The sequence below is a fragment of the Microtus pennsylvanicus genome, chromosome 1 (genome assembly GCF_037038515.1).
Source record: "Microtus pennsylvanicus isolate mMicPen1 chromosome 1, mMicPen1.hap1, whole genome shotgun sequence".
Lineage (NCBI taxonomy): Eukaryota > Metazoa > Chordata > Mammalia > Rodentia > Cricetidae > Microtus > Microtus pennsylvanicus.
Genome location: NC_134579.1, coordinates 90,570,843 through 90,594,674, shown reverse-complemented (window position 1 = coordinate 90,594,674; position 23,832 = coordinate 90,570,843). Strand labels below are relative to the sequence as shown.

Genomic DNA, 23,832 nt, shown 5'->3' with positions numbered 1-23,832 from the left:
GAAGTTGCCTTTATACATCTAACCAGTAACATACGGGTAGTTTGGGAAAGGTTCATTGAACTTCTGCTTTCAGGTATTTGGCTCTGAGAATCGTACACTAAAAGTCCTTTTCGTCCCCCTTGTCCTATAAGACTTTCCATATGCTAGATGAGACAAATGCTGTTTGAGGGAAAAAAGCAACCTATGTGTCCTGTAATACAATAATGGTGTTATGGGATAGTGGTAACCAACTATTATCTTATTGCATTGGACTTTCCATTTATAGAGGGAGTACTGTAAATCTGTACTGGATCAAAATCCAAAGGCTAGTGAGGACCTAGGCTCTAGGTGAGAATGTACTACTGTTGTTTCACTAAGTGTACATGGTATCAAACCATTCTCTATATATTTATGTTTCTACACACAAATTAGTCCTGCTCTTAGTCTTGGTCAGAGACTCTCCTGAGTGCAGTGGAAACCAGTTAATACAGAGACTCATAACTGGTCAAATTTCTGAGAATGAGTGATTGTGTAGTGCTCAGTGCTTAATGGAATATCTATATCATCCCCTCTGGGGCTCAGGGAACATCTCAGAAGAGGGGCAGGATGATGTAAGAGCCAGGGAATGAAAAGGGTGCTGTGAACCACTATATTCTAGACCTGACACAGCTGTTTTCCTCATGAACTTCCAGCATCTCTGGTTGCCTGCACAAGGCTGGACCATGTTGATATATTCCATCATGGATGAGGGAAAGAGTTCCTGAAGTGCCATTTCCCTAAAGAGCTACTGACAACTAATGATTCCTGGGGTTCGGGGAATACTCTCTTCAGTTGTGCCGCTACTGGTGAGTTGTCCATTTGCCAATAAATAACTCCTATACCTACACTTACAAAGCAACCCTAATTAAACCCACAAGTCACAAGAAAACAGAAAGACATGAAAACAGAAGGAAGACTTTATGGGGATATGTAGGGATTCAAGATGTGTATAAGAGAGAAGAGACAGGACAATGTGAGGTGAAAATGATGAAAATACATTATACACACATGCAATTGTCAAAGAATAAAAAGAAAAGCAGAGGGATTTAACTCTGAACTCCAAAATTTCCTTCATGATAATGCTGGGTTGCATCTCTGAAAAGCACATGTCAGTTAGACTGAAGGAAAGTGGGTTCCTGCCTCACACTTTAGTTGATCGTTTGTTACTTGAGTAAAGATGAGAAAAACACTCTGTATTTAAATTCTCATCTTTTCTTATTGTGTCTCTTTCCCTCTCCTCTTTTTTCTTCCCTTTCTCTGTCATTCTCCTCAGAGAATACAAATGGATGTAAAAATCACATTTAGACCATCCTCCCATAAGAGACACCCATATACCACCCAGTATAGTTCAGAGTCGATATCCACTCCTGGGATCCTGGTACCTTTCAGGGCGGAATTCCATGGGCTCTGGCCAGTACTGTGGGTCATGGTGAAGAGCATAAAGTGGTACCATCACTACGGAGCCTTTGGGAACAAACACACCATCCATTTCTACATCTTGTTTACAGACTCTCTCAAGTCTGTTAGCAATTGGGTATAGTCTAAGGGTTTCATTCAGCACCATGTCAAGGTACTCCATCTCCATCACTTTATCATAACTGGGAGGTGCCTGGGAAAAAGAAAAAGGGTTGTGCTGGAATTTTAGATTAACTTTAAATTGGTCTGCATGAAATTGTTGAGGTCTCAGTAGATCCAAAGTTGAACTCAGCATTGCAAAGGTCCTAGGTACTTACAACATTTTAAAGGGGTTTTTAAAATTGTTTTAATTTAGTATAGGTGTTTTTGCTTACATATGTGTTTTTAATGTTTTAATTGAGCTTTAAATTTTTCTCTGCTCCCCTCCCTGCCTCTCCCCTCCTCTTCAACCTTCTCCCAAGGCCTCCATGCTCCAAATTTACTCGGGAGATCTTGTCTTTTCCTACTACCCACATAGAATGAGTACATGTGATAATTGTCTTTAGAAAAATCCCAGTATAGGTCTATGATCTATAACCCTCCCTTTCCACACACACACACACACACACACACACACACACACACACACACACACACACACACCCCACTGTAGTTGATGAGAAGGTATCTCTTTTTCCTCATATTCCAACCACTAACTATTCACCTTATTGGGCAGAGCCACATCGATCTCCTCCTGAAGTTTCTTCTGGATATCAGGGTGAGTGGCCAGTGAGTGCAGGGCAAAGGCAAGGGTGCTGCTGGTGGTTTCATAGCCAGCAAAAATAAAGACAACTGACTGGGCCATCATCTCCATGTCAGATAGAGCTGAAAGTAAAAAAAACATTTCAGAAAGTTGGGTAGGGTGTACCAACATAAAAAAGATGAGGGGAAAATCAAATGATGTTCCTGTTTCCCTAGAGAGAAATATGGAGAAGCCACTCAGTCACTCTGGGACTGTTATCACCCTGACAACCATGTGACAGCCAGAGAAGGAAAAGTTTGCTTCAGCCAGGATGTCCCATGGTTTATGCTCTTTTCATAAACCATCACCATCAGTGCACAACTTCAAGGCACGTAATTTACTATTTTTATTTTTATTTATGTGTATTTGTGTGTGTATGGGTTCTGTGTATGGAGGGGTGTCTGTGGAACCCAGAAGAGGGTATTTGATCCCCTAGAGATAAAGTTTTAGAATGTTGTGAACTTTCAGAGGTAGGTTCTGAGTACTGAACTCCAGTCCTCCGCTAGAGCTTAAGATTTGTAATTTTTATTTATTTGTGTATGTGAACTCACATGTGTACAAGTGCCCATGGAGAACAGAAGATGGCTATGGACCCCATTGAGCCGGAGTTACAGGCAGTTGTAAACCTTTTGCCATGAGTGCTGTGACTCTTTTGTTGGTAAAGTTTTTCCTATTTAGTGTAAATAACTTGCTAATAAATTGAAACTGGACTATAAACCCACAATCAGTGGATATTTTAAAAATTAATATTAATATCTGTTTTAGCAATCAAAATTGAAACAGAAGGGCTGAGGATATGTAGCTCCATAGGTAGAGTGCTAACCTGACATGCATAAAGTCATGGGTTGAATCTCCATCACTGAATAAACTAATCATGATAGTATAGAAGTTAAAAGGTCATCCTCAGCCACACCATGAACGTGAGGACAGCCTGGGCTAAATGAGACCCTGTTTCAAAAGGAAGAGGAGAAAGGATAGATCAATTTGAAGTTAGCTGATCATATGAAAGGGCTTCATGCAGATAAACTGGAGAGAATTCAAACACAAAATACATAATGACTTTGAAAAGCAAATTTGGGGATCGAAAAGATCATATTGCTATACACAAACAATTGTATAAATTGTAGAAATAACGAAATAGGTAAGAATGGAAGACTCCCATTACATTAGCTACTGATAAACACATGTAGAATAAAGTCTATAAATTAGCAACCATGATAGTAATGATGCTTTTAAATTAAAACTTAAACATAGATGGGAGGCGCGAGAGATGACTCAGTGGGTAAAAGAATTTGCTTCATAAGCATGAGGAGCTGAGTTTGAATCTTCACAGTGCTCATGTCAAAAATCAAGTGTGGTAATACAACCATGTAACCCCAACTCTTAGATCATAGGGACCTGCTGGCTGCCAGACAGGTTTAATGAGAGACTTTATCTGGAAAAAAGGCAGAGTTTGATTGAGGAAAACACTTGGTGACTTCCTCAGGAATCCATACACACATAGAGGTATACACATGTGAACACACTCATACACACACATGCATATGCTACCTTAAGAAGATAAAAATATAAAAGTAATTTTAAGTGTGTAAAAGAATGAAGAGAACTGGTGTATTTGTACAAGGAGGCTTTCCCAAGATTCCACTTATTTAACACATAAATGTAAATTTTTTACCAGAGATTCATGTAGAGAACACATGTATACAAAAGGCTCCAGAAAGTATAAGTACCATTTGGGTACATGCCTCCTGACTGGATGTTTAGACTCAAATGTCTAGGTAGAGCTCCCAGTTAGTATGCTGGGAAAGACAGAAATAGCACCTGTGTAGACCTAGGTGACACACAGAGACCGTTGAAGACTTCCATCACGGCTACCCTTCATGTTTGGAACAAATTTGTATCCATGTGCTTCTAGAAAATTCCATGTAGATATAGCCATGTCCTTTCAGTAACCCGACAGAACTATTCTTCTGCTAAACAACCTTCCCACATATTTTCTGAGCAACCTGACCACTGCCCACGGGCTTCCTTGTTCATAGACCAGGGAGACCTTGGTTACCTCTATGAGACTCTTTGTCTTTGGAATTGTTATGAGAGTTCATCATCAGCTGAAGAAAATCCACTCGGTGCTGGAAGCAAAAAAAAAAAGTTGAAAAAAATAGGTCAGAGGTCAGAGGTGGACCTGGAGTGTAGAAGTTTAACCTCCTTTCTGAGAATGTAGCTACCTTAAAGTCACAAATGTGGCTAGGGTTGCTTGAGCCATGACAGAACAAAAGCACCAGTGGCTAAGCCAGGAAGCAATCCAGCTACCCTATCAACCACTTTTACAATAAATTACATCAGATATAATTTTAAACAATAATAGTGATTTTTGAAAATCTTTTTGAAGGAGGTGAAAATAGTATTTCCCTTATTTTAATCACTTTTATCTTTCCTCAGAGAATTTCATAGATGTATATAATGAGATATGGTCATACCCATTCCACCATTTCCTCTATTCAGTTCCTTCTAGATCCCTTGTAACATTTCTTCCTCCAGACTTCATGACCTCTTCTTTTTAATAATCCATTGAGTTCAAATGATGCTGCCCATAAGTACTTGGCTGTAGGACTATTTGCTGGTACATGGGAAACTGACTGGTGGCAACACCCTCCCTCTGCAGTCATCAACAGCCAGTATTTCTTCAGTAAGGAGTGAAACTTGGAGAGGTTGTCTCTCATCTAAAGTGGAGATTTTGTGGTCTTGATGTTGCACAGGTCTTTGCCCTTGCCATTTTTTCCCAATCCTTATGCAGTGTACTCTTGGTTTCATTTCGATTGTTAAGAGTTAATTCCTAACTTACTTTCAGTATTTTTTAAAATTTTAACCTCTCTCACAGAAATAGAAATATTCTTTTTCTCTCTCTAAACCTAGTCTTCTTTATCTTCCTTTAGTGATAGATGAAGGGAAACACACAGTTCACATATTCACACCTCAACATGTTATCAAACCCTGGACCTCTCATGAAAAAATTCACCTTCTGCTTAGTATTTAGGCGATTTTCCTTCATTCTTTCCACAAAGTTTTTGAAAAATGCTATCGAATCCTTAGGGAACACGGAGACATTTAACCTCTCATACATTGGAGTGAGGAATGGAAAGAGTACTGGAAAAGAAAGATAAAAAAATAAGTTTTAGTGGAGATGCAAGTTTCATTTAGAGAAATCACAAACAATCCAAAGAACAAGTCACCAGGGTCTCAAACAACCAGTCTCTCTGTGACCTTTCTCACGCTGGATCACCATCATAATACTTCTTCTGCATTCTGGGGTACTCAAAGGAACAAATCTGACTATTGGATTTAACTCTGCTCTTGTAGTTTTTGTGGATTCAAAATATAGACATGGCCATTGACATAGTTCAATAGCTAAAGGGTCCTGCAGAAGAGCCTAACAACCTGCGTTTGAAAACTTAATCAGACATTGTGGAAGCAGAGAACGAACTACTGTGAGTTGTTCTCTAATCTGCACATTCCACAAGACACCAAAGCACATGTGTGCAACACACACAAATATATCAATAAATTTCTTCTTAAACTAGTAAGTCAATCAATCAGTGAATAATAAATAAATAAATAGTAAAGAAAGAAGAGCCAAGATAGCATTTGTTTCTCAACTGGTGTGATATAAACAAAACAAAAGATTGGGGGAGGTAGTAGGAATGGAGTATCAGATGTACATAAGGAATAAACGTAATGAGCCACATGGTAGAACATTGATTAATAGAAATAGGTTAATTTAAGCTATAAGAGCTAGAGGAAGCCAGGTGGTGGTAGCACAGGCCTTTAATTCCAGCACTCAGGAGGCAGAGACTGGCAGATCTCTATGAGTTTGAGGCCAGCCTGGTCTACAAGAGCTAGGTCCAGGACAGGAACCAAAACTACCGAGAAACCCTGACTTGAAAAACAAAGAAACAAAAATGAACTAGTTGGGAACGAGTCTGAGCTAAGACCAAGCTTTCATAATTAATAAAAAGTTTCTGTGTCATTCATTATTTGTGTTCTGGCAGTCCAAATACAGTCCATCCATAGGCTTACAGCCTTCATTTATAAAATCTCAAATAACCAAACTTTACAGTAATAAATTCAATTTTATAACAACTAACTCCAGGGCAGGAGAGGTGATTTGACTGATAAAATACTTGCCATGCATGCACAAGACCTGAATTTGGTACCCAGAACCCTTGTAAAGCCAAGTTCAAAGACAGGTGATTCAAATTCAGAAATAAAGAAATATCACATGATCTCCCTCACGTCCAGAGTCTAGCCTATAATGAATAGATGCAAATATGTGAACAGGTGTAAGTGTGGATATGGGATAATGCTCAAAAGGAGACAAGGAGAGGATGATATTAGGTGTTAAGAAAGGGTGGAATGTAGGCAAAAGGGCACATGAGCTGTGGATGGAAAAGTACTTGACAGAGAAAGTATTAAACCTTTAACTGAAGCACCACTGCTAACTGCACCCAGAACATATACAAAAATACCACAGGAACTGGAGAGATGGCTCCACAGGTAGCATTGGTGGTCTACAGAGGACCCAGGTTTGATTCCCAGAACCATGCCCTTTATGGCCTGAGCAGGCACTTCATCCATGTGATACAATATGTCCAGGTAAAAACACCCATACACATAAAATAAAAAGAAATAAATCTTTTAAAAATGTTAAAACAATTCTATTATGTAAGAGAGATGATCTAAAAGCAGACATTAACACATCTAGCTTAGCTTTTTAATTGCACTAGGACCAGGGAAATTCTAATCAAAACCACAGGTTCAGCCTGCAGCATATCCACTAAGTGGCAATGATCAAAGTCATGGGAGAGCCAAGTGTTGGGCGAAACATGGAGAATCTGGAACTCTACTGCATTTCCAGAAGACATAGAAAATGCTATAGATACTATGGAAAATAAATGCTCAATTGCTTAATATGTTTAAAATGGGGTTACTTTGTAACTCAGGAACAAAAATTCTGAACATATAACCCCAAACAAAAAAAATATAATATAACCTTGCATGCAAATTCTTATAGCAGCAAAATTCATAGCAAACATGTAAAACTAACTTCAGTTGAACAACTAAAATGGAATATTAATTGTTCATAGACACAGAAGAAGTAATGCTTACTTCCTTTAATAATGTGCTAAATGACAGAGGCCTGTCACAGAGATGACATAGTCTATGAGCCCATTGGTAGGAAATACTCAGAATATGTAAATATAGAGAAAGTGAATTGGTGGTTGCTCAGGTCAAGGCTGCCTGAAGGATGATTGTTCAAATGTGCAGCATGGCTAGAACAGAGTCCTCTGCAGTTGACATTGGTAACCGGCCATGTAGATCATCAGTCAATACAGAGTCCTAAGTGGTCAAAGTGTTGGGAATAAGTGATTGTTGAGTGCTGAACCCTGCATGGAGTATCTGTATCAACACCCCTACCACTACAGGCTCAAGGAACATCATGAAAGTCGATGTGGGAGTAAAGTAAGAGGCAGGGAGTAGTGATGCAACATGCCATATCCAGGACGAGGCATGACCCACTCCTGAACGGACCACCTGCATGAGATCATGCCAATAATATTGGTCAGCATCCTAGCACGCGGCATTCTTTGGACTCTCTGGGGGGACAAAGTTGAGTGAAAGATGTCTTAGGGTATTGTAGTAGGAGCTGCGGGTTGCATTCCTGCCGCCCCAGTTCCCGGCCGCCTGGCTAGCTTATGCCCCGAAATAACAACACACAAATTGTATTCTTTTAAACACTGCTTGGCCCATTAGTTCCAGCCTCTTATTGGCTAGCTCTTACATATTGATCTAACCCATTTCTAATATTCTGTGTAGCACCACTAGGTGCGCTTACCGGGAAAGATTCAGCATGTCTGACCTGGCGGCTTGCTTCATTGTGTCTGGCTCAGAGAGGGGGAGCATAGCGTCTGAGCTCGCTTCCTCTTCCTACCAGCATTCTGTTCTGTTTACTCCTCCCACCTATGTTTTAACCTATGAGGGCCAAGCAGTTTCTTTATTGTAATTAACCAATGACCTTCCTCCATCAGGGTATGTAAGGCAAGTGGGAGGTGAGAGATAGGGGTGGGTATAATCAAGACACTATCAAAGGAAAAATAGAAGAATTCCAAATCAAAGCCAGGAATAGTGGCTTACACCTTTAATTCCAGCACTCAGGATGCAGAAGTAGGGAGATCATTGTGAGTTCAAGGCCAGCCTGATCTACACAGCAACTTCCAGGCCAGTTAGAGCTACATAGTGAGACCTTGTCTAAAAGAAATATGAATATTGAAAACAAGTAAGGGACTACATGTCTTTGAATGCACTGAACCTATTGGATAGTGCCTATAAGTACAATCCAACAAGATAGTAAATTACATGTCAGTTGAATTATATACCAATAAAGTTGCTACTTTCAGTAAGTGTAGAAGAGAAGAAAGAACTGACAAGCATGGTCACACATAAGATCAGTGGGTCAAAAGGCAAAATAACCACCATACATACCTACTGACAAGAATAATGGATCAAAAAAATCAAATCTTATGAAGTTCTTGGTTTTTTCCACGAAAGGGTCCTTTGGGTTGTTGAGGGAATCGACGTTTACACCAAATGCTGCGCTTGTGATGACATCCATACTGTAGGCCCCAAACACTCTGATGAAATAAAGACATACACATTTAACACATGCAGCAAGAAGCCTGAAATAATTCATATTCTTGGCCAAGATAGGCTAAACCACCTTGGTATTGATCAAGCACCTTCCCCTCCTACCCACCCTTTACCCTTGCGACCTTGATACTATCACATTTCTTTCTCAACTGTACATTTGTCACCCTGTGTCTAAAAGGGAAGAAAGAGCAGCTGGACATGTGAGACACACAGGATGACCCTTCTGCCCCTGCTGCCCTTCCTCTCCCAGAACCACAGTGGATGCACCACTACTCACTTTTTCATGTCGAGAGGCTTGCCTTTCTCTGCCTCTCTTCTCAAGTATTTTACCAAAATATCTCCGTACTTTTCAATGATGGGGAACATCTAGGCACAAAACACAAAGGCACCCATGGTTGTTAGGTGTGGAGACTCAAGTCACACAAACATTTCAACTAACAGTCCTTTTAGTCACCTCTTTGAGTTTTCCACTGGTGAAGGTGGGAGACAGCAAGGCTCGAATTCTCTTCCACTCCTCATCCTTAGATATGGAGATGGCTTTACCCATCATACCCACTGGTCCTACATCCTAGAGTCCAAAAAAATACAAATATTTTCTCTTTGTAAGACAAGAATTTTCCATGGTTTCAAAAGTCAGGCAGATTTCTGTGAGTTCAAGGACCACCTAGTCTACAGTGAATTCCAGGGCAGTCAGGGTTACACAGAGAAACTCTGTTTCTGAAAAAACAAAATAAACAACCAAAATAAATTCAATAAGAAAAATACACTGTTTTGAATTATTAAAATGGGGCGGCTTGGGTGGTGGTTCAACAGTTTAGGGTGCTTATTGATCTTCTGGAGGAGAGAGGTTCAGTTCACGTCACACATATCAGACCCCTCCAACTGCTTGAAACACCAGCTCCAGGGGACTCATCCCCCTTTCTGGACTCCATAGGAACCTATGCACATATAGCATTCACTCATAAATATACATATTTAATCACACACACACATATATAGTTATAAATACATAACAAAAATAAATCCTTAAATTTTTTAAATTTAAAAACGTTACCTACCCGTCGGTTTGTGAACACAGAATAGCATTCCTTTACTAGTATATTCTTCACCATCTCTGTGTCCGTGATAGCTAACACAGGTGTCTGACCATCAAACAACCTGTGTGGGGAAAACAACTGATTAGCCCATCAGGTTACGAAGGGGGAACCCCAAGTTCACACTTTGACTCCAATGTTACATGACTTTCACTCTGATTATACAACATGTTGTCGCAGGAGTTCCCAGTCCAACTTAGGGAGTCTGACCACAGATCCATGGAGTCTTTGTAAAGTGACAGATGAGGACATTCAATAAACAATGAGTCACTTAAAGACAAAAGAGTTCATAGTGGGAATCTAATAGAGTCATTGTATCTTGGGTAAACATTAGAAGGAAAAAGTTGTTTCTCACTGTAGGTAGGGAAATGCGAGAATGTATTAGTTGTTTATTGAAGGTTCCAAGACCTTGAAGATATCATAGTAGAGAACAGTGATTATTTTCTATGATTTATAGAGTGGTTTTTCTGAAGTTTTGTTTGTTTTCTTTAATCTGTTACATGACTGTAATCACAATACTATCCAGGCCTGTTTGGAGACCTTGAGTTATTAGGTAGTGCAAACAGTGTACAATAAGGACTGAAATTGCAGGGGTGTAATGATTTCTTTCAGAGAACATATAGAATATATTACAGGGGCTTTAATATGAGGAACTTATTAAATTCCAAATACTACCTTTGTGTACAATCGGTAAATAGGTTTATGAATAGAGAAGCTTTGCCTGCTGCCAAGGAGCCTAAAATTAAACTCCAGTGACTCTCCTGAATGTCTTGGACAATACAAAAACCCATCATCAGTTCCTAGAGACATCATAATTAGAAATAACAAATGGAATTTTCAAATCTAGATGTCTATGTGTGAGAGCTGCTGAGACCATTTTTGTGATTTTTGCTTACTTAAAATATTGCAAGAGACCGATGAGATGCCATCACAGTTAAGAACACATATTGTTTTTGCAGAGGACCTGTGTTTGGCTCTTAGCACCCATGTAGGATGGCTCACAACCAATTATAGCTACAGCTCCAGAAGGACCCAAAGCCTCCGATCCCCATGCTCATCAGCGCTCAATGTGCAGAAACACAAACACACATGCAATATATGTAATTAAAACTAATATAAATAGAGGTTTAAAAATAAAATATTGGTGTTGGAGAGATGGCTCAGTGGTTAAGAGCACTGGCAGCTCTTCCAGAGGACTCAGGTTCAATTCCCTGCACTCACATGGCAGTTCACACCTGACTGTAATTCCAATTCCAGGGACGCTGACGCCCTCACATAGATATACATGCAGGCAAAACACTAATGAATATAAAATAAAATTAAAAGAAATAAATAAAATATTCAAGTAAAATTAATAATAAATGTTAAAATAAACATTAGTATCAATATTAAATAATTGAAAATGAAAATAAACCCTTTAATATTAAATTAAAAAAAATTTAAAATAATAAAATATTTCAACATCTTGGCTTGAGATGTAGCTTTGTGGTAGAAGGACTGACTAAGGACAGCCTAGAGTATACCAGGCCCTGGTTTTGATACCTTGAGAAGAAAAACACAAATGAAAATACACAATTTATATGAGGCACCAGTACCAACTTCTATAAAGCTCAGAAAGAACATGAAAGTCAGGTGGTGGAGAAGAGACCTGCAAAATGTTGTCTTTCATATTCTGGAACTCATGCAGCTAGGACTACCTCAACAATCCCTGTGGGTGATTTGATTGTCAACATTCCAGCGGGAGGCTCAAGGTCCTGAGACTGTGTGAGTATTTACCCACAGCTAGTTCCTAGGATGGGAAAGCAAAATGGCCCAAAGAAAACCAGCTCAGTGCCTGGGATCTACAAGGTGGAGTGAGAGAACTGACTGCCAAAGTTATTGTCTGACCTTTATATGTTCACCATGGAACACGTGTCCCTTTGTGATAAGTAAATAAACAAGTATAATAAAAAAAATCAAAAGGAAAATAGTTGGAAAGAAGTCTATGTCAGTGGTGAATAACTGTTGTGTTGCTCACACTCCTGTAAATAACCTCTCGCTCACTCATGTTTATGTAAGTCAGTCCAGTTAAATTCACTGGTACACACACACACACACACACACACACACACACACACACACACACACAAAATGTAAGAAAAATGTTTCATATAAAAACAATATTAGGGGGAAACTGGATTGAGCCAGTGACCTAGGCTGGAGCAGGCCTGAGACAGCGAACTCCACAGGAGCAGGTACATGGAAGCAACTACTGAGGGAGTGGGCTGGAGCCAGAGATCTCTGTGGGTCCGGGCATGAGTCTAGGACTCTGAGGGAGTGGGCCTGAGCCAGGAACTCTGCAGGTCCAGGCATGAGTTTGGACCTCCAAGAGAGTAGGGAGGAACCAGAGACTTCTGCAGGTCTGGGCATGAGTCTGGGACATCATCTGAGGAAGTAGACCTGAGCCAGGACCTCTGCAGGTCCATGCGTGAGTCTGGGACCTCCAAGAGAATAGGCAGGAACCTGAGACTTCCAGGTGTGAGTCTGGGACTTCTGAGGGAGTAGATCAGAGGCAGAGACCTTTGCAGGACCAACCCCAAGCCAGGGACCTCTGCAGGAGCAGATCTAGACCAGAAATATTACTGAGCCAGCAACCTAGGCCAGAGAAGGCCTGAGACAGCAAACTCCACAAAAGCAGGGCAAACCCTGGGAGTGCTGAGCCACTCCAGGAACATAGAGTGACAAATGGAGTGACTGAAACTGTGGCACTGACTACACCACAAGGAGCAACCATCTGAGCCTTGGATCCACTGGCATCTGAAAGACTGATCACCGGAGTCACAGAGAGTCCCAACTACACCAATTAGAGGAAAAGATGAGTGGAAAAGGTAAGGACATAGGCAACACCACAAAGAACAACATGACACCAGTAAAATCTAGTGGCCTACAACAGCAAGACTTGAACAACCAAATATAGATGAAGCAGAAGTAAATGACCTAAAAATAACTTTAGGATAATGTTTGAGGCCCTTAAAGAGGAAATAAAAAATTCCCTCAAAAAATGGAGGAAAAGACAAACAAAAAATAAGGAGGCATCAATAAACCCCTTAAAGAAAACCAAGAAAAAGCAATCAAACATATGAAAAAAACCATTCGAGACCCGAAAACTGAAATAGAGGGAATAAAGAAAACACAAGCGGAGGAAATTATAGAAACAGAAATCAAGAGAAAATGATCAGGAACCACAAATGCAAGCAGAATCCAAGAGACAGAAGAGAGAATCTCAAGTGCTGAAGATACAATAAAAGAAATAGATTCATCACTTAAAGAAAACATTAAATCCAACAAAAGCTAACATAAAATATTCAGGAAATATGGAACACAATGAAAAGAACAAACATAAGAATAATAGGGATAAAAGAAGGAGAAGTTCAACTCAAAAGCACAAAAAATATATTTAACAAAATCATAGAAGAAAACTTTCCAACCTAAAGAAAGATAAGCCTATAAAGATACAAGAAGCTTAGAGAACACCAAATAGACTGGATCAAAAAAAAAGCAGTCCCCTTGCCACATAATAATCAAAACACTAAACATACAGAGTAAAAAAGAATATTAAAAGCTGCAAAGGAAAAAGGCCAAGTAACATATAAAGGCAGACCTATCAAAATTGCACCTGATTTCTCAATGGAGACAATGAAAGCCTGGTCAAGTGTTATGCAAGCATTAAAAGACTATGGATCCCATTCCAGACTACTATACCCAGCAAAACTTTCAATCACCATAAGAGGACAAAACATGATATTCCATGACAAAACCAGATTTAACCAATACATAGCCACAAACCCAGCCATACACAAAGTACTAGAAGAAAAACTTTAATCCAAGGAAGTTGGCTACATCAACAAAATCATAGACAACTGATGATCTCACAGCAGCAAATCCCAAAAAAGGGAAAAACACACAAATTAACATCAGCAACAATGAAAACTAAATTAACAGGAGATAGCAATCACTGGTCATTAATATCCTTTAATATAAATGCACTCAACTCACCTATAAAAAACACAGGTTAACAGATTGGATACAAAAACAGAATCCATCCTTCTGCTGCATAATAGAAACATACCTCAACCTCAAAGACAGACATTGTCTCAGAGTAAAGGGTTGGGAAAAAAAATTTCCAATCAAATGGACTTAAGAAACAAGCTGGTGTAGGTATCTTAATATCTAACTAAATAGGCTTCAAATTAAAATCAAAAGAAACAAAGAAGGATATTTCTTATTATTTACAGGAAAAATCCATCAAGAGGAAATCTCAATAATGCCCCAAATACAAGGGCACCCTCATATGTTAAAAAACACTTTTAAAGATTAAATCATACATTAAACCCCACACACAAATAGTGGGACACTCCAATCTCACCACTGGACAGACAGGTCAGTCTGACAAAAAATTAACACAGAAATAAGGGAATCTGTAGGTATTACGACTCAAATGGACTTAACAGACACCTATAGAACATTCCATCCTTTCATAAAAAAATATTCCTTCTTCTCAGCAACTCATGGAACCTTTTCAAAAATTGACCATATACTCGGTAACAAAACAAACCTCAACAAAAACAAAAGAACATTGGAATAACCCAATGTATTTTATCAGATCACCAGGGCTTAAAATTAAAATTCAACAGTGATACTAATATCAGAAAGCTCACAAACACATGGAAATTAAATAATGATCACCTGAAACGTCAATGGGTCAAGGAAGAAATAAACGGAGAAATGAAAGGCTTTCTAAAATTCAATAAAAATGACCATACAACAAATTTATGGGACACAATGAAAGCAGTGTTAAGAAGAAAGTTCATAGCACTAAATGCCTACATAAAGAATCTGGAAAAAATTCCATACTAGTGAGGTAACAGAATACCTGAAAACTCCTATACACAGATGATAAATGGCCTGAGGAAGAAATCAGAGAAATACCCACAATAGCATAAATACCCACAAATAGCATAAAATATCTTGGAGGAGCTATAACCAAACAAGTGGAAGACTTGTATGACAAGAACTTTCAATCTTTGAAGATAGAAATTGAAGAAGACATCAGAAAGTTGAAAGATCTCCATGTTCTTAGGTAGGTAAAATTAACATAGTAAAAATGGAAATTTTACCAAAAGCAATCTACAGATTCAATGCAATGCCCATCAAAATCCCAGCAAAATTCTTCACAGACCTCAAAATAATGGTACCCAACTTCATATGGAAAGAACTTAAGAAATTGGTCATCAAAAGAACAAATAATCCATAAAAAATGGAGTATAGACCTAATATTGTTGAAAGACACTTAAGGAAATGTTCAACATCCTTAGTCATCAGATAAATAAAAATCAAAACAACTCTGAGATTCCATCTTATACCTGTAAGAATGGTCAAGATCAAAAATACTGATGACAACTTATGCTGAAGAGATTGTGGGGTAAAAGGAATACTCCTGCATTGCTGGTGGGAGTGCAAGCTGGTACAGCTCCTTTGGATATCAGTATGGCAATTTCTCAAAAAATTAGGAAACAACCTACCTCAAGACCCAGCAATACAACTTTTGGATATATACCCAAAAAATGCTCAATTATACAATGAGGACATGTGCTCAACTATGTTCACAGCAGCATTGTTTGTCATAGCCAGAACCTGGAAACAACCCAAATGCTCCTCGACTTAGCATGGATAAGGAAAATATGGTAATTTACACAATGGAGTACTACACAGCAGAAAATAATAATGACATCTTGAAATTTGCAGGCAAATGGATGGAGCTAGAAAACATCATATTGGATGAGGTATCCCAGACCCAGAAAGACAATTATCATATTACTCATTCATCAGACATTTTAAAACATAAAGCAAAGAAAACCAGCCTACAAATCACAATCCCAGAGAATTTAGACAACAATGAGGACCCTGAGAGAGACATACATGGATCTAATCTACATGGTAAGTAGAAAAAGACAAAATCTCCTGAGTAAATTGGGAGCATAGAGGCCATGGGAGAGGGTTGAAGGGGAAGGGAGAAGCAGGGAGGGAGCAGAGAAAAATGATCAATAAAATTAATATAAAGTACATACGTTACAATATCATATAACAAAATTAATTAGAAAAGAATATTAGAGCCAGGCACTGTGGCAATGCCTTTTATCCCAGCATTTGGAAGTCTGAATCAAACAAATCTCTGATTTCAAGGCAAGGCTGATGTGCATGTGTAGTTCTGGGACAGTCAGGGCTACATAAAGAGTTTCTATCCCAAATAAATAAATACTAATAAATGGATAAATAAATAAAACAGATATTAGGTCACTGAAAAGTTGAAAGGACACTATCAAGTGCTGACAAGCAATAATATTGCACAGAGGCCTTCACATGCGGGGAGCAACTGGACAAAAAGCAAAGTCTGCTGTTGGCATTGAATGACATGGTCTTTAAGAACTTTGTCAACTCAGCAGATTCCTGTTATTGTCTGTGGTTTCTTTTTTTTTTTTTTTTTTTTTTTTTTTTTTTTTTTTTTTTTTTTTTTTTTTAATTTATTTATTTATTAAAGATTTCTGTCTCTTCCCCGCCACCGCCTCCCATTTCCCTCCCCCTCCCCCAATTAAGTCTCCCCCCCAGCCCGAAAAGCAATCAGGGTTCCCTGTCCTGTGGGAAGTCCAAGGAACCCCCACCTCCATCCAGGTCTAGTAAGTTGAGCATCGAAACTGCCTAGGCTCCCACAAAGCCAGTGCGTGCAGTAGGATCAGAAACCCATTGCCATTGTTCTTGAGTTCTCAGTAGTCCTCATTGTCCGCTATGTTCAGAGAGTCCGGTTTTATCCCAGGCTTTTCCAGACCCAGGCCAGCTGGCCTTGGTGAGTTCCCAATAGAACATCCCCATTGTCTCAATGTGTGGGTGCACCCCTCGCGGTCCTGAGTTCTTTGCTCATGCTCTCTCTCCTTCTGCTCCTGATTTGGACCTTGAGATTTCAGTCCTGTGCTCCAATTTAGGTCTCTGTCTCTGTCTCCTTTCATCGCTTGCTGAAGGTTAATATTCAGGAGGATGCCTATATGTTTTTCTTTGGGTTCTCCTTATTTAGCTTCTCTAGGATCACTAATTATAAGCTCAATGTCCTTGGTTTATGGCTAGAAACCAAATATGAGTGAGTACATCCCATGTTCCTCTTTTTGGGTCTGGCTTACCTCACTCAGGATAGTGTTTTCTATTTCCATCCATTTGTATGCAAAATTCATGAAGTCCTTGTTTTTTATTGCTGAGTAGTACTCTAATATGTATAAATTCCATACTTTCTTCATCCATTCTTCCATTGAAGGGCATCTAGGTTGTTTCCAGGTTCTGGCTATTACAAACAATGCTGCTATGAACATTGTAGAGCATATACTTTTGTTGTATGATAAGGCCTCTCTTGGGTATATTCCCAAGAGTGGTATTGCTGGGTCCAGGGGTAAGTTGATCCCGAATTTCCTGAGAAACCGCCATACTGCCTTCCAAAGTGGTTGCACAAGTTTGCATTCCCACCAGCAATGGATGAGTGTACCCCTTTCTCCACAACCTCTCCAACAAAGGCTATCATTTGTATTTTTGATTTTAGCCATTCTGACAGGTGTAAGGTGGTATCTTAAAGTTGTCTTGATTTGCATTTCCCTGATCGCTAAGGAAGTTGAGCATGACCTTAAGTGTCTTTTGGCCATTTGAAGTTCTTCTGTTGAGAATTCTCTGTTCAGCTCAATGCCCCATTTTATAATTGGGTTGATTAGCCTTTTACGGTCTAGTTTCCTGAGTTCTTTATATATTTTGGAGATCAGACCTTTGTCAGTTGCGGGGTTGGTGAAGATCTTCTCCCAGTTGGTGGGTTGCCTCTGTGTCTTAGTGACAGTGTCCTTTGCTTTACAGAAGCTTCTCAATCTCAGGAGGTCCCATTTATTCATTGAGGTCCTTAATGTCTGTGCTGCTGGGGTTATACGTAAGAAGTGGTCTCCTGTGCCCATGTGTTGTAGAGTACTTCCCACTTTCTCTTCTATCAGGTTTACTGTGTTCATACTGATATTGAGGTCTTTAATCCATTTGGACTTGAGTTTTGTGCATGGTGATAGATATGGATCTATTTTCATTCTTCTACAGGTTGACATCCAGTTTTGCCAGCACAATTTGTTGAAGATGCTCTCTTTTTTCCATTGTATACTTTTAGCTCCTTTATCGAAAATCAGGTGTTCATAGGTTTGTGGGTTAATGTCAGGGTCTTCTATTCGATTCCATTGGTCGACTTCTCTGTTTTTATGCCAATACCAAGCTGTTTTCAATACTGTAGCTCTGTAGTAGAGTTTGAAGTCAGGGATGGTAATGCCTCCAGACGATCCTTTGTTGTATAAGATTGTTTTGGCTATCCTGGGTTTTTTGTTTTTCCATATAAAGTTGATTATTGTCTTCTCCAGATCTGTGAAGAATTTTGATGGGATTTTGATGGGGATTGCATTGAATCTATAGATTGCTTTTGGTAGAATTGCCATTTTTACTATGTTGATCCTCCCAATCCAGGAGCAAGGAAGATCTTTCCATTTTCTGGTGTCCTCTTCAATTTCTTTCTTCAAAGACTTAAAGTTCTTGTCAAATAGATCTTTCACATCCTTGGTCAGAGTTACCCCAAGATATTTTATGCTATTTGTGACTATCGTGAAAGGTGATGCTTCTCTAATTTCCCTCTCTGTTTCCTTATCCTTAGTGTATAGGAAGGCCACTGATTTTTTGGAGTTGATCTTGTATCCTGCCACATTACTAAAGGTGTTTATCAGCTGTAGGAGTTCTTTGGTAGAGTTTTTGGGGTCGCTTATATATACTATCATATCATCTGCAAATAACGAGAGCTTAACTTCTTCTTTTCCGATACGAATCCCCTTGATCCCTTTATGTTGTCTTATTGCTATTGCTAGAATTTCAAGCACTATATTGAAGAGGTATGGAGAGAGTGGACAGCCTTGTCGTGTTCCTGATTTTAGTGGGATGGCTTTGAGTTTTTCTCCATTTAATTTAATGTTAGCTGACGGCTTGCTGTAAATAGCTTTTATTATATTTAGGTATGATCCTTGTATCCCTAATCTCTCCAAGACTTTTATCATAAAGGGGTGTTGAATTTTGTCAAATGCTTTTTCAGCATCTAATGAAATGATCATATGGTTTTTTTCTTTCAGTTTATTTATATGGTGGATTACATTGATAGATTTGCGTATGTTGAACCAGCCCTGCATCTCTGGGATGAAGCCTACTTGATCATAATGGATAATTTTTCTAATGTGTTCTTGGATTCGGTTTGCCAGTATTTTATTGAGAATTTTTGCATCGATATTCATGAGTGAGATCGGCCTGTAATTTTCTTTCTTGGTTGGGTCTTTGTGTGGTTTTGGTATCAGGGTAACTGTAGCTTCATAAAAGGAATTTGGCAATGACTCTTCTGTTTCTATATTGTGAAATACATTAAGGAGTATAGGTATTAGCTCTTCTTGGAAGTTCTGGTAGAATTCTGCATTGAAACCATCTGGTCCTGGGCTTTTTTTGGAAGGTAGATTTTTGATAACGGTTTCTAGCTCTTCGCGACTAACAGGTCTATTTAGATCGTTCACCTGGTCTTGGTTTAGCTTTGGTATGTGGTACTTATCTAAAAAAATGTCCATTTCTTTTGTATTTTCTAGTTTTGTGGCATACAGGCTTTTGTAGTAAGATCTAATGAGTCTCTGAATTTCCTCTGTGTCTGTGGTTATGTCCCCCTTTTCATTTCTGATCTTATTTATTTGCGTGTTCTCTCTCTGTCGTTTAATTAGTTTGGATAGGGGTTTGTCGATCTTGTTGATTTTCTCCAAGAACCAACTTTTTGTTTCATTGATTCTTTGGACTGTTTTCTGTGTTTCTATTTTGTTGATTTCAGCCCTCAGTTTTATTATTTCCAATCTTCTACTTCTCCTGGGCGCGTCTGCTTCTTTTTTTTCTAGAGCTTTCAGGTGTGTTGTTAAGTCCCCAATGTATGCATTTTCCGTTTTCTTTAAGTGGGCACTTAGTGCTATGAACTTTCCTCTTATCACTGCTTTCATGGTGTCCCATAGGTTTGAGTATGTTGTCCCTTTATTTTCATTAAATTCAAGGAAGACTTTAATTTCTTTCTTGATTTCTTCCTTGACCCAGGTGTGGTTCAGTAGTTGACTGTTCAGTTTCCATGAGTTTGTCGGCTTTCTGGAGGTAGGATTGTTGTTGAATTCTAACTTTAATCCGTGGTGATCTGATAAGACACAGGTGGACACTGATATTTTTTTGTATCTGTGGAGGTTTCCTTTGTTTCCGAGTATGTGGTCAATTTTCGAGAAGGTTCCATGGGCTGCAGAGAAGAAGGTATATTCTTTCCTATTTGGGTGGAATGTTCTATAGATGTCTGTTAAGTCCATTTGCTTCATTACCTCCAGTAGTTCTCTTACTTCTCTATTAGGTTTCTGTCTGATTGACCTGTCCATTGCTGAGAGAGGTGTATTGAAGTCTCCTACTACTAGTGTGTGTGGTTTGATGTCTGCCTTGAGTTTTAGTAATATTTCTTTTACATACGTGGGTGCTTTTATATTAGGGGCGTAAATATTCAGGATTGAGACTTCATCCTGACAAATTGTTCCTGTTATGAGTATAAAGTGTCCATCTCGATCTCTTCGGATTGATTTTAGTTTGAAGTCAGTTTTGTTAGAAATTAATATGGCCACACCTGCTTTTTTCTTAGGACCATTTGCTTGAAAGATCTTTTCCCAACCCTTTACTCTGAGTAGATGCCTGTCTTTGTGGTTGAGATGTGTTTCTTGCAAACAGCAGAATGTTGGATCCTGTTTTTGTATCCAATCTCTTAGCCTGTGCCTTTTTATAGGTGAATTGAGACCATTAATATTAAGTGATATTAATGACCAGTGGTTATTTACGCCAGATATTCTTATTGTTTTTGGAAGTAGAATTTGTGTGTCTCCCTTCTTTGAGTTGTGCTAGTGAAGGGTCGCTAGATGCCTGAGTTATTGTAAGCAGTGTTGGCAATGTTGGATTCCTTGGGTTGCGATTTTCCTTCTATTACTTTCTGTAGGGCTGGATTCGTGGCTACGTATTGTTTAAATTTGTTTTTATCCTGGAATGTCTTGATTTCTCCATTTATAGTGAACGAAAGCTTGGCTGGGTATAGTAGTCTGGGCTTGCATCCATGGTCTCTTAGCTTGTGCAGTACTTCTATCCAGGACCTTCTGGCTTTCATTGTTTCCATAGAGAAATCAGGTGTAAGTCTGATCGGTTTACCTTTATAAGTTACTTGGCCTTTTTCCTTTGCAGCTCTTAGTATTCTTTCTTTAACCTGTATATTTTGTGTTTTGATTATTATATGGCGAGGGGATGTTTTCCTTTGATCCAGTCTGTTTGGTGTTCTATATGCTTCTTGAATATTCAAAGGAATATCTTTCTTTATGTTGGGAAAGTTTTCTTCCATAATTTTGTTCAAAATATTTTCTGGGCCTTTGAGCTGTGACTCTTCTCCTTCTTCTATTCCTATTATTCTTAGATTTGGTCTTTTTATTGTGTCCCATATTTCCTGAATGTTTTGTGATGAGAATTTGTTGGCTTTGCAGTTTTCTTTGATCAGAGCATTTATTTTCTCTATGTTGTCCTCAGAATCTGAGATTCTCTCTTCTATTTCTTGTATTCTATTGATTATGCTTGTTTCTGTAGGCTCTGCTCGTTGACCTAGATTTTCCATATCCAGCTGGGCCTCAGTTTGTGTTTTCTTCCTTGCTTCCATTTCAGTTTTCAATTCTTGAACTGTTTCCATTACCTGTTTGATCGTTCTTTCTTGGTTTCCCAGGGTATTATGTACGTATTTACTCATTTCTTCAAATTTTTGGTTATACTTCTCATCCATTTCTATAAGGGCATTTTTCACATGTTGTTTAAGGGACTCTACAGCTTTCATAAAGTCAATTTTTTCCACTTCTTCTGTGTTATGGTGTTGGAGACCTTCTGTTGTAAGATCGTTGGGTTCTGGTGTTTTCATGTTGTTTTTCAGATTATTGGGTGAATTCTTTCCTTGGCGCCTGCCCATCTCCTCCTATCGATGCTATCTAAGGGGTCTTTTAAAACTGGTTCAGGTTCCCCTGCTGGCCAGGGGCTCCTCTTACAAAATGCCCTTGCTCTGTTTCCTGGATCCTGCCGGGGGCCAAGATCCCTCTCACCCCTCAGAAAGGTCTTCAGGAATAGGACCCGGCTCCTCCTTTGCCAGGGACCTCCCCAACCGAAGGCCTACCTCTTTGGTTTAATTGTAGTGGGGCGATCTGTTCTTGGTGTTGCGCGCGCGGTCCCTGCAGCCTGCTTCTCCTGCTGGGACGGTTCCCGCCGCCAGCAGCCTGTGTCCTCTGCTGCCGCTCTGGTCCCAGTGGGTCCCCGCCGGCTGCGCTGGGCGTCCTCCGGCCGCGTTCCGCCGCCCGGTGGTCCGGCCGCGTTCCGCCGCCCGGTGGTCCGGCCGCGTTCCGCCGCCCGGTGGTCCGGCCGCGTTCCGCCGCCCGGTGGTCCGGCCGCGTTCCGCCGCCCGGTGGTCCGGCCGCGTTCCGCCGCCCGGTGGTCCGGCCGCGTTGCGTTCCGCCGCCCGGTGGTCCGGCCGCGTTGCGTTCCGCCGCCCGGTGGTCCGGCCGCGTTGCGTTCCGCCGCCCGGTGGTCCGGCCGCGTTGCGTTCCGCCGCCCGGTGGTCCGGCCGCGTTGCGTTCCGCCGCCCGGTGGTCCGGCCGCGTTGCGTTCCGCCGCCCGGTGGTCCGGCCGCGTTGCGTTCCGCCGCCCGGTGGTCCGGCCGCGTTGCGTTCCGCCGCCCGGTGGTCCGGCCGCGTTGCGTTCCGCCGCCCGGTGGTCCGGCCGCGTTGCGTTCCGCCGCCCGGTGGTCCGGCCGCGTTGCGTTCCGCCGCCCGGTGGTCCGGCCGCGTTGCGTTCCGCCGCCCGGTGGTCCGGCCGCGTTGCGTTCCGCCGCCCGGTGGTCCGGCCGCGTTGCGTTCCCTGTCTGTGGTTTCTAAGGATGAATGAGAAGAGATGAAGAGGCAGGAGGAAACAGAACCTCCTCCTACTTGTTCCTTTCTCATAGTATAAGATGACACCTACTCCAAAGCTCTAACCGAACTCCACATCAATGACAGGGAACAGTTACTGCTGGTGGCTCAGCTTCTTTACAGAACCATTAAGGACATAGATCCAAGGAAAAACCCTTCGGTTATTAAATTGGATCTCCAAAGTCTTGGCAGGGCTAGTGGGGGTGGGGGTGCACATCTGTAGTTCCAGAACTCAGGAGATGTCTGACAGCGGGTGGATAACTGAGTTCAAGGTCAGTCTGGTCTACAGAGTGAGTTCTGGGACAACCAAGACTATTACCCAGAGAAACACTGTCTCAAAAACAAAACAAAACAACAAAAACACTACGTCCAGAGTCCATGGAACATCAAAGCCTGTCAAAAAAAACCACAGTATGCAATGTTTTTATGATAATTAGACCTGTGAACCATGGCACTTCATGACATATGGCATCACCTTTACAACAGAGAGATCATTACTACAATTCTTGACTGGCACTGTTCTGCACAAGCAGAGTACATCCTCCTGAAAAGAGTCAACTCCATGGGACTTTACAGAATACTCACCCCCACATTTTTCCATACTTTTTGTAGCACTCGCTATCAAATTTCCATAAACCCTGAAAAAAGAAATAGCATGAAATCCATTACTGTCCTCTATGTACCAATGATGGAGGAGGGTCATCTGTCT

General features: G+C 40.4%; 1 protein-coding gene across 1 annotated transcript in view; it reads right to left on the bottom strand.

Moving 5' to 3' along the window:
• The window catches only part of LOC142849885 (cytochrome P450 3A11), a 30,941-nt gene that overhangs the window by 3,017 nt on the left and 4,092 nt on the right, over nucleotides 1-23,832 (bottom strand). Inside the window, exons 3-11 of the mRNA XM_075972698.1 lie at nucleotides 23,709-23,761; nucleotides 9,976-10,075; nucleotides 9,372-9,485; nucleotides 9,195-9,283; nucleotides 8,753-8,901; nucleotides 5,232-5,359; nucleotides 4,275-4,344; nucleotides 2,138-2,298; nucleotides 1,401-1,627 (exon numbers count right to left, since the gene is read on the bottom strand). Coding sequence (XP_075828813.1) covers nucleotides 1,401-1,627; nucleotides 2,138-2,298; nucleotides 4,275-4,344; nucleotides 5,232-5,359; nucleotides 8,753-8,901; nucleotides 9,195-9,283; nucleotides 9,372-9,485; nucleotides 9,976-10,075; nucleotides 23,709-23,761 — 1,091 coding nt within the window. The remainder of the gene's footprint in view (nucleotides 1-1,400; nucleotides 1,628-2,137; nucleotides 2,299-4,274; nucleotides 4,345-5,231; nucleotides 5,360-8,752; nucleotides 8,902-9,194; nucleotides 9,284-9,371; nucleotides 9,486-9,975; nucleotides 10,076-23,708; nucleotides 23,762-23,832) is intronic.